The 9,851-nt window shown below is 37.8% G+C and overlaps 1 protein-coding gene across 5 annotated transcripts in view; it reads left to right on the forward strand.

The window, feature by feature from the left end:
• NUP62CL (nucleoporin 62 C-terminal like) overlaps positions 1-8,151 on the forward strand; it is a 109,054-nt gene extending 100,903 nt beyond the window's left edge. For all 5 annotated transcript variants that reach the window (XM_008272850.5, XM_008272852.5, XM_089323956.1 and 2 more), the window contains one exon: positions 6,882-8,151. In XM_008272850.5, the coding sequence (XP_008271072.1) occupies positions 6,882-6,902 (21 nt within the window). In that variant the 3' untranslated portion in view covers positions 6,903-8,151. The remainder of the gene's footprint in view (positions 1-6,881) is intronic.
• Positions 8,152-9,851: the final 1,700 nt, after the last annotated feature.

A 9,851-nucleotide genomic window follows, 5' to 3' on the forward strand; every position in this document is an offset into this window, starting at 1 on the left:
TCTACAACATTCTTGTATTTGCTTCTCCATTGACTCTCCAGTTTTGTGGCTCTTAACTTTTGCCACTTGTTTCATGGTTTATTCATTTTTTTCTGATATAGTACATATTCCCAGTTTCGAGAGAGAATTACAGAGTGCATGGGAAGTAAGTTTTTGAGTTCCTGTATGCTTGAAAAGATATATTCTTCCCTCACACTTAATTGATAATATTAGGTATTTAATTCCATCTTAGAAATAATTGTCCATTGAACTTTGGGAAGTATTCTAGTATTTACTAACTTTGAAGGCCATATGAGTCCTGAATCTTTGTGGAATCTCTTCACTTTTTTCTATGGAAAGGTATTAGTGTCTTCCACAGAATACTAATATTTCAAATGATGTGCTTATATTGTGAGTCTGTTTCATCCACTAAGTCTTGTATTAGTGAATAAAGAAAATATTTCTTTCAGCTTAGGACTGTTTTCTTGAATTAGGTTTCTGCTAACTTCCTTCCCGATGTAATTATTCTTTCTGGAAATCCTGTTATTCTAATGTTTGATTCTCTGTAATGATCTAAACACCTTTTCTCTCCTATCATCTCTAGATTTTTAGTAAATTCTTTAGAATATGTTCTCAACTTTTAATTCCAGTCTTTCTATTGACCTTTGCTTTCTGCTATAATTTTTATTTTGCAAGAACTTATTGGGGCCGGTGCTGTGGCATAGCAGGTAAAGCTGCTGCCTGCAGTGCCAGCATCCCATATGGGCACTGGTTTGATTCCCGACTGCTCCACTTCTAACCCAACTCTCTGCTATGGCCTGGGAAAGCAGTGGAAGATGGCCCAAGTCCTTGGGCCCTTGCACCTGCGTGGGAGACCTGGAGGAAGCTCCTGGCTCCTGGCTTTGGATCGGCGCAGCTCCAGTAGTTGCGGCCAGTTGGGGAGTAAACCAGCATATTGAAGACGCCTTGACTCATCATTCTAATAGTTGTTGATCCCTTATTTGTATTTATGCTGTGTTCTACATGCTATATCATCAGTATTTATCATACAATATTGCAGTTATCTGTTTACATCTGTTATTTGAGTTTGAACTTCTAAATAGACATTCTTAATTATTTCTGTATCTTCAGAATTTAGCAATGCCTGGCATGAACTTTGGATCCAGTATACATTTTTAATTTATTTGTCTTCTGATATGTGCACACCATACTGCATTCAGCTTTTGGTTGAGAAGAGAAATACAAAGCTAAAGCACATATGCATTCAAACCTTTTTCATGTTATTAAAAGGCTGCATTTTAATGGGTGCCAAGTAGTCCATTATATGGATATGCCATAGTTTTTTAAAACTAAGCCCATTGGGCCGGCGCCGCGGCTCACTAGGCTAATCCTCCGCCTAGCGGCGCCGGCACACCGGGTTCTAGTCCCGGTTGGGGCGCCAGATTCTGTCCCGGTTGCCCCTCTTCCAGGCCAGCTCTCTGCTGTGGCCAGGGAGTGCACTGGAGGATGGCCCAGGTGCTTGGGCCCTGCACCCCATGGGAGACCAGGAAAAGCACCTGGCTCCTGGCTCCTGCCATCGGATCAGCGCGGTGCGCCGGCCGCAGCGCGCCGGCCGCGGCGGCCATTGGAGGGTGAACCAACGGCAAAGGAAGACCTTTCTCTCTGTCTCTCTCTCTCACTGTCCACTCTGCCTGTCAAAAAATAAATAAATAAATAAATAAATAAATAAATAAAAATAAAAAACCAAGCCCATTGTTAGGTATTGGCTAATGTTTTCAACTTTTCTGCTGTTTTTAATTGTGCTATAGTATCCTAGCTGTAGGTAAATTCTAAGGAACATCCATGATTACTGGACATAAATAAAATTCTTTGAAGTTAAAATGTTAAATCAGGAATATTGTCTGTTTTAAAGTCTTTTGATATATATTTCCTTCCAGGGAAGTTGTACACATTTTAATTTTCACCAGAATTTCATTAGGGTGCCCATTTTCTGTGCTCTTTCCAATATTACTGCTCCTGTCATCATCATCACCATTATCATCATTCCTTGCCAAGACTTATAGGTGAATATAGTATTTCTCTGGTTTAATCTACATTCTTCTGGTTACTGAGGAGGTTTAGTATTTTCAAAAAAGTTTATAAACCTGTGCTGGTGCTGTGGTGTGATCGATAAAGCTGCTGCCTGCAATGTTGACATCCCATATGGGCACCGGTTAATGTCCTGGCTGCTCCACATCCGATCCAGCTCTCTGCGGTGGCCTGAGAAAGCAGTAGAAGATGGCCCAAGTGCTTGGGCCCCTGTATCCACCTGGGAGACCCAAAATAAGCTCCTGTCTCCTGGCTTTGGATCAGCCCAGCTCCGGCCGTTGCAGCCATTTGGGGAGTGAACCAGTGGATGGAAGATCTCTCTCTCTCTCTCTCTCTCTCTCTTTCTCTCTCTCTCTCCCTGCCTCTGCCTTTCAAATAAATAAGTAAAATCTTTTTAAAAATGTTTATAAAAATATTTAAGTCAGTTTTAAATATTTATTTATTTGAAAGGCAGAGTTGCAGAGAGATAGAGAGAGAGATATTCCATCCATTGGTTCACTCCCCAAATGGCCACAACAGCCAGAACTGGGTAGATCTAAAGACAGGGGCTTCTTCCAGGCCTCCCATGTGGGTGCAGGGGCCCAAGGACTTGGGCCATCCTCCACTGCTTTCCCAGGCACATTAGCAGGAAGCTAGATCAGAAGTGGAGCATCTGGGACTCGAACCTGTGACCACATGGGATGCTAGTACTGCAGGCAGTGGCCTCGCCTGCTACACCACAGCACCAGGCCCGTAAGTCATTTTCTAAGTTTCTTATTTATATCTTTTGACCACTTTTCCATCAGGATTCATTTTTCTCCTACTGCCCCAATTGTTTTTCTTTTCTTTTTCCTAGAAACCTTTTATTTAAGGAATATAAACTTCATGCTTTTGATAAATACAACTTTAGAAATATAGTGATTCTTCCTACTGTACCCACCCTTCCATCCACAATCCCACTCCTCTTTCTCCTCACTCTCCTATTCCTTCTTATTTTTTACTAAGATCTATTTTCAATTAACTTTATACACATACAGTGAAATCAATAAAGAGTTCAACAAATTGTATGAAAAAAAAAACTGTTCCTCAAATGTCCAGACAAGGACTGTTCAAAATCATTGCATCTCGAAATGTTAATTTCACTTCTATAGATCACCTATGAGGTATTCTATTAGTTATCAGTAATCAGGGAGAATATATGTTATTTATCCTTTTGAGACTGGCTTATTTCACTGTGTGTTTTCCAATTTCATCTATTTTGTTGAAAACAACAGGATTTTTTTTTTTACCACTCTGTAGTATTTCATGGAGTATATATCCCAAAATTTGTTTATCCAGTATTCAGTTGATGGACATTTGGGCTGATTCCATATCTTAGCTATTGTGAATTGAGCTGCAATAAACATGGTGGTATAGATAATTCTTTCATATGCTGATTTCATTTCCCTTGAGTAAATTCCCAGGAGTGGAATGACTGGATCATATGGGCGCTGGATTCGAGTCCCAGCTGCTCCACTTCCAATCCAGCTCTCTGCTGTGGCCTAGAAGGGCAGTAGAAGATGGCCCAAATCCTTGGGCCCCTGCACCCATGTAGGAGACCCAGAGGAAGCTCCTGGCTCCTGGATTCGCATCGGTACAGCTCTGGCTGTTGCAGCCAGTTGGAAAGTTAACTGACACTCATATGGGATGCCGGTGCTGCAGGAGGAGTTTCAGCCTACTACGCCACAGGGCTGGCCCTTCCATATAATTTTTAAATAAAAAATAAGTTTCCCTTGGAACCAAGAATTTTTAATTGCATGCATGGTTTTGTAACTGATACATAAAATGTATATGTTTATGGGGTACCAAGTGAGGTTTTGATACATATATATGTTATATAATTTCCAATCTTGGAAACATTTCTTTATGGTGGAAACATTCCAAATCCTTTCTTCTAGTTTTTTTTTTTTAGAGGAATACAGTACATTATCAATATATATTCACCTTGCTGTGCAATAGCACACCAGAACCTTTTACTCCTGTTCAGCTATAACTTAATACTCTTCATTCAACCTTTCCCCATCTTTCCCTTCCCCCTACTCTCCATGGCTTCCGGTCACCACCACTCTAACTTCTATGAGATCAAATTTTTTAGACTTCATATATGAGTGAGATCACGGGGTACTTGTCTTTCTGTGCTTGGTTATTTCACTTAACATAATGATTTCCAGTTCTATTCATGTTGTTGCAAATTATAAGATTTCATCCTTTTTATGGATGAATAATATTTGCTTGTGTATATGCACTTATCCATTCATCAATTGGTAGACATTTAGGTTATTTCTATTTCTTGCCTATTATGATTAGTGCTGCAAGTAAAAAATGAGCAATAGATCTTGACAGATGTTTCTCAAGAGAAGATAGGCAAATGGCCAACAGGTGCATGAAAAATTTATCACTAATCATAAGGGAAATGAGAATAAAAAACCACAATGAGATATCACCCCTACTCTCCTAAAGACAAAAAATAATAAGTATTAACAAGGATGTGAAGAAAAGGGAACCCTTGCACACTGTTGGTAGAAATGTAACTTAGTACAGCCATCATGGAAAAAACAGTATGGAAGTTCCTCACAAAATTAAAAATAGAACTAACATATGATCCAGCAATCCCACTACTGGGTATATATCCAAGGGAAATGAAATCACTCTGTCAAAGAAACATCTGCTGTCTCATGTTTATTGCAGCACTATCCATATAAATTTTAAAGTAAGTTTATCTGTTTCAATAAAAACAGTCTGCTGGGATTTCCATAGGGATTACATTGGATATGTAGAATAATTTGTAGAGAATTTCTATCTTAACAACACTGAATCTTTCAATCCATGGACATAGATATATTCTCCATTTATTTAAGTATCCTTTAGTTTCTTCTAGCAATATTTTGTAGTTTTTAGTGTATAGGTTTTATGCTTCATTTGTTAAGTTTATTTTTCATTGTGCTTAAATTCTTTTTCATGGCACTACAAATGGAACTTTTACTTTGATATTGCTCAGTACAATTATTTTTAATAAGGTCAAAAATGTATGTCATTTTTCTCCCAACATTAAACTACTAGTAGTATTTACTTCTAGTATGATATATAATTTAATACATTGGCAGGAACCAATCACTGATACTTATCATAGGACCAGAATTCTGGGTAGTAAATGCTCTAGGAACAATTTTGCCCTTAAGGAGTGACAGTCCTAAAAATTTTAAAGTATGTTAATACAGAAAGAGTCCTGGGAATTCAACTAGAATACATGATAAAATGTTTATTATAAGATACTTAATAATGCTGACTTTTCTCAATGTTTTATTGATTTTTAAAAAATTGTTATAAATGCACTCCTTTGTATTTGCTATGTATCAATCAGTAAATTTGTAAATTGTGCTTATTTTGACACTTCTCGTCTCAAGATAATGGTTTGTTGTAGTACTCATTTGTGCTTCTGTCACAATAAAAAATGTTATTTAGGGGGAAAATAGCACCCTGCAGTTAGTTATTATAACAAAAAGGAGATTTATTTTGCCAGGCCTAACACACACTTTTTTCCTAGCCTTTTAGTAGACAACCATCATTTAAATAATTTATGTGTAAAGCATGATCTTATAGAATGTCAATATGTTACGTTAGGATGAGGTATTATATTATATAAACTGAGTAACATTAGGGTTTTTCCAACTGACTAAAAATTAACATACATTGTTTAATTTCAAATTTTTCTCATAAAGTTTTGCTTTCTTTTTGAATACCAGTTATTGCCTATCCACTTGTAAGCATTAATGAACACTAAAATAAATGGCCAAGTTTATTTTTGCATAGCAGTAGACTTAGATTATGATGCTTACTTCAACAAATTTTTTTTTTCACAGGCAGAGTGGACAGTGAGAGAGAGAGACAGAGAGAAAGGTCTTCCTTTTGCCGTTGGTTCACCCTCCAATGGCCGCCGCGGCTGGCGCACCGCGCTGATCCAAAGGCAGGAGCCAGGTGCTTCTCCTGGTCTCCCATGCGGGTGCAGGGCCCAAGCACTTGGGCCATCCTCCACTGCACTCCCAGGCCATAGCAGAGAGCTGGCCTGGAAGAGAGGCAACCGGGACAGAATCCAGCACCCCGACCAGGACTAGAACCCGGTGTGCCAGCACTGCAAGGTGGAGGATTAGCCTATTGAGCCACGGCGCCGGTCCAACAACTTATTTTTACTAGCATAATTGACACATGTTTCTCAAGAGAAGATAGGCAAATGGCCAACAAGTGCATGAAAAATTTATCACTAATCATAAGGGAAATGAGAATAAAAAACCACAATGAGATATCACCCATTTTTATAAAAAATGGCATTTTTATAAATGCCAGTTTTATAAAAAATGGCATTTTATGGTGCTCTGCCCTGAACAAATTTAAGAACCACCAAGTTAAATAAGTCATTTAAAAGGAACAGAAATGTAAATATACACAGTTTTTACTCATTTGCTTGTAGGTAGCCAAGACCCACCAAAGTCTATACCCTCAATTTAATGACCACTCTATTAGGATGTAATGAGTTTTAAAAAGCAGTTAATACTTCTCTCTAATAAAACATAAATGTCAAGTAGACTGTTGTTGCCTAAATGCTAGAGAGTAGGCAACAATAGTCTTGTCCATTGTTTTCATAATTTCCAACCAAATAGATGATTTTTTTCTAAAACTTAAAACTATTACAATTGATATATACATTTTTATGCATTCTATGTTGAAGTGAGAATGTAAGTTATTATGTTCCTGGAATATTTTGACCTCAGAATAATGACTGTGTGACTTTCCCCCCATAGGAACAATGCAGAGGAGGATAGAAAAGATAACATGGATCTTCAAGTATTGTCATGACAAGCAGTAGAAATGCAATATCAAGATTAACTTTGACTGAATGATATCTTCAGCATGTTTTTGGATTATTTGTTAACTATTAATTCTACTTATGTCAAATAGAGTAGTATTTACAGCTACTATTTAATCTTTTATTGCAGTGAAATGTACTGTGTTTTATATTTCAGTTAAATATTGTGCTGTTGAGAATTACACTGTAGTTTTGCTTTAATAAATCAAAGCCGTATTTGCCCCCTTTTCCAATCTGCAACTTATTAGATGTTAATCCTGTATGTGTAATTTATGTCTTACTTGCCTCAGTTCCACATCACACCATGAATACACATCTTCCTTCTCACTTTAACTGAATTGTAGAGAGATGTTTTCCAAATAGTATGTGCCAGTAATCTTTACTGTGTGTTACACCAAATGCATAATGCTAGTTACTGTAAACTCTATCTCCTGAAAGAAACTTACTGTCTAGTTTGAGGTATAAGTAATTCCCATCTGTATAAAAACAGTCTTGACAATACGAAGAAGTTTGTTTTGAATCAAATAAAGTGTGTTAATAGAAACTCAGTGAAGGCTGGGGCCAGTGAAGGCTGGGGCCAGCGCTGTGGCGTAGCAGGTAAAGCCGCCACCTGTGGCGCTGGCATCCCATATAGGTGCTGGTTTGAGTCCCGGCTGCTCCACTTCCGATCCAGCTCTCTGCTGTGGCCTGGGAAAGCAGTAGAGGATGGCTCAAGTCCTTGGGCCCCTGCACCCACGTGGGAGACCCGGAAGAAGCTCCTGGCTCCTGGCTTCGGATCGGCACAGCTACAGCTGTCGCAAACAATTGGGAAGTGAACAAGCAGATGAAAGACGCACCCCCCTTCTCTCTCTCTCTCTCTGCTTCTCCTTCTCTCTTTGTAACTCTGACTTTCAAATAAATAAAATCTTTTTAAAAAAAGAAACTCAGTGAAAGGCAGAAAAGTTATGGCAGATTCGGGATTTGAATTAGGTTTGAGCAATTCAGTTATTTTTGATGGGCTGATATCCTGGTGTTCTACTTGGTTTCAGCATGTGATTTATAGTTTTGGGTTTTTGTGTATTGTTCATTTATTTGTTTTTTTAAAGCCTTGTTCTTAACTTTGAAACAGTCTGATCTCTTGTATTTTCTTGTTTTACCTAAGTCACAGATGTGTTGTTCCAAAATGATGAAATTAAAGCCAAAATAAACCACCTAAATGTGTTGAAGTGACTAGACCTTACTTGCTTATTGTTACTGAGCTGAATTTTTGTTGTACTGACTGTAGATGACCATCATGAGGGGTATACACTACAGAACGAAAAAGTATTTGAAATGAGTATTAGTTATGAGTGAAAAAATATCAGAAGTACATGTCCTCTTTCTCCTATCAAAACTTTTCTGAAAAGTAGCTTCTTAACAGGTGGGTTTTTGTAACCACTCAAAATTATAGAATATGAAAATAATCCAGAGACCATTTAATCTTGTGGATGGTTTCTGTAGGTAAGCATAGCTTTTGAATATAACCTTGAGTAAGCTCTAATATTTAAGTTTGATATTTTCAAAAATTTTTGCTTGTTTATTTTGATTTATTTAAAAGGCAGAGAAACAGAGAACGAGAGAGGGAAGGAGAAAGAGAGAGAACTAACCAGAGACAGAGATCTTCCATCCAATGGTTCACTCCCCAATGTCTACAACAACTGGGGATACCCGGTAAGGCCAAAGCCAGAAGCCCAGAACACCATCTGGGTCTTCCTCATGGATGGCAGGGACCCAAGTACTTGAGCCATCACCTGCTGCCTCCCTAGCGTGTGCATTAGCAGGAAGCTGGAATTGAAATGGAGCTGGGACTGTAAACAAAGGCACTTCAATATGGGATATGGTTGCCCTGGGCAATGTTTTAACTACTGTGCCAAATGCCTGCCCTCAAGTTGAGTATTATTATTGTTATACTCTAAAGACATTTTTCCCAGTGTTTTGGAGGGTCAAATCTTGTAGAGTAACCTGTAGTATAAATTATGTTCCACAATGAGCGAAGAGAGTATAGTGTTTTTAGAGGATATACTAGTTCTAAGCTTGTGCCTGCCTAATTAACTGGACAAATAATTTCCTCTTGGGCATTATCTTTTGTCTATAAAATGAAAGACAATATTAGAGTTGTTCCAACTGTTTTATGAGTAGAAAACTACTTTTCATTTCACTGAACTTTTGAGATTCCTAAGTAAAATAAAGAGAAAAGGCTTTAGTACTGCTTGTACTACCTTACTGTTACACTGTCTTCCCTGGGCGTTCCAGTATTTTGTTGAGTACATAGCAGGTGCTACAGGATGGCAGGCAGCTTCTGGATTAAGATTTACTAGGAGGTCTCAATATATTATCTAGAATCTGGAGCCTTGAACTAAATCATCCGTAAAGTTATTTCTGACTCTGGTTCTAACATGTGTCTTTAAGACATGGCATTGTTGAAAAAATATTAATTAAAAAGATTAAAAATAACCTATTTTGCCAGTAGTTACAAGGCAATATTTAGGTTAGGTACTGGAGTGTTAAGTCCTCCTAACCATTGTTAACCAGCTAAGTGGCTGAAATAGAATTCTTAAATTTGTAATGTTGACATTTCTCAGTGCTTATTTTTTTTATCCTTTGGAAAAGATGCTATATTTATTCTCTCTGTAACAGCACTTAAGCCTTCTCATTTGGGAAATTTGAAAGACATGCACAGTTGTTTACTCTTAATATTAGATGACGAGTCGATTCAAGAGAAGATTTTTGGTTTTGACAACTTCTTCCATATCTTGGAATTATAATTGCTTCATAATGTATTCATCACAAGTGCGCTGCAAACCAAGCACCTAAAAAGGACAAACCTTGAAAATGTGTCTATATTAAGGAGAAACTTCTTTTGGAGAAGCTTCTTGCTTAATTAAAC

Source organism: Oryctolagus cuniculus, chromosome X (genome assembly GCF_051225735.1).
Source record: "Oryctolagus cuniculus isolate XC-2025 breed Fujian yellow rabbit chromosome X, ASM5122573v1, whole genome shotgun sequence".
Classification (NCBI taxonomy): domain Eukaryota; kingdom Metazoa; phylum Chordata; class Mammalia; order Lagomorpha; family Leporidae; genus Oryctolagus; species Oryctolagus cuniculus.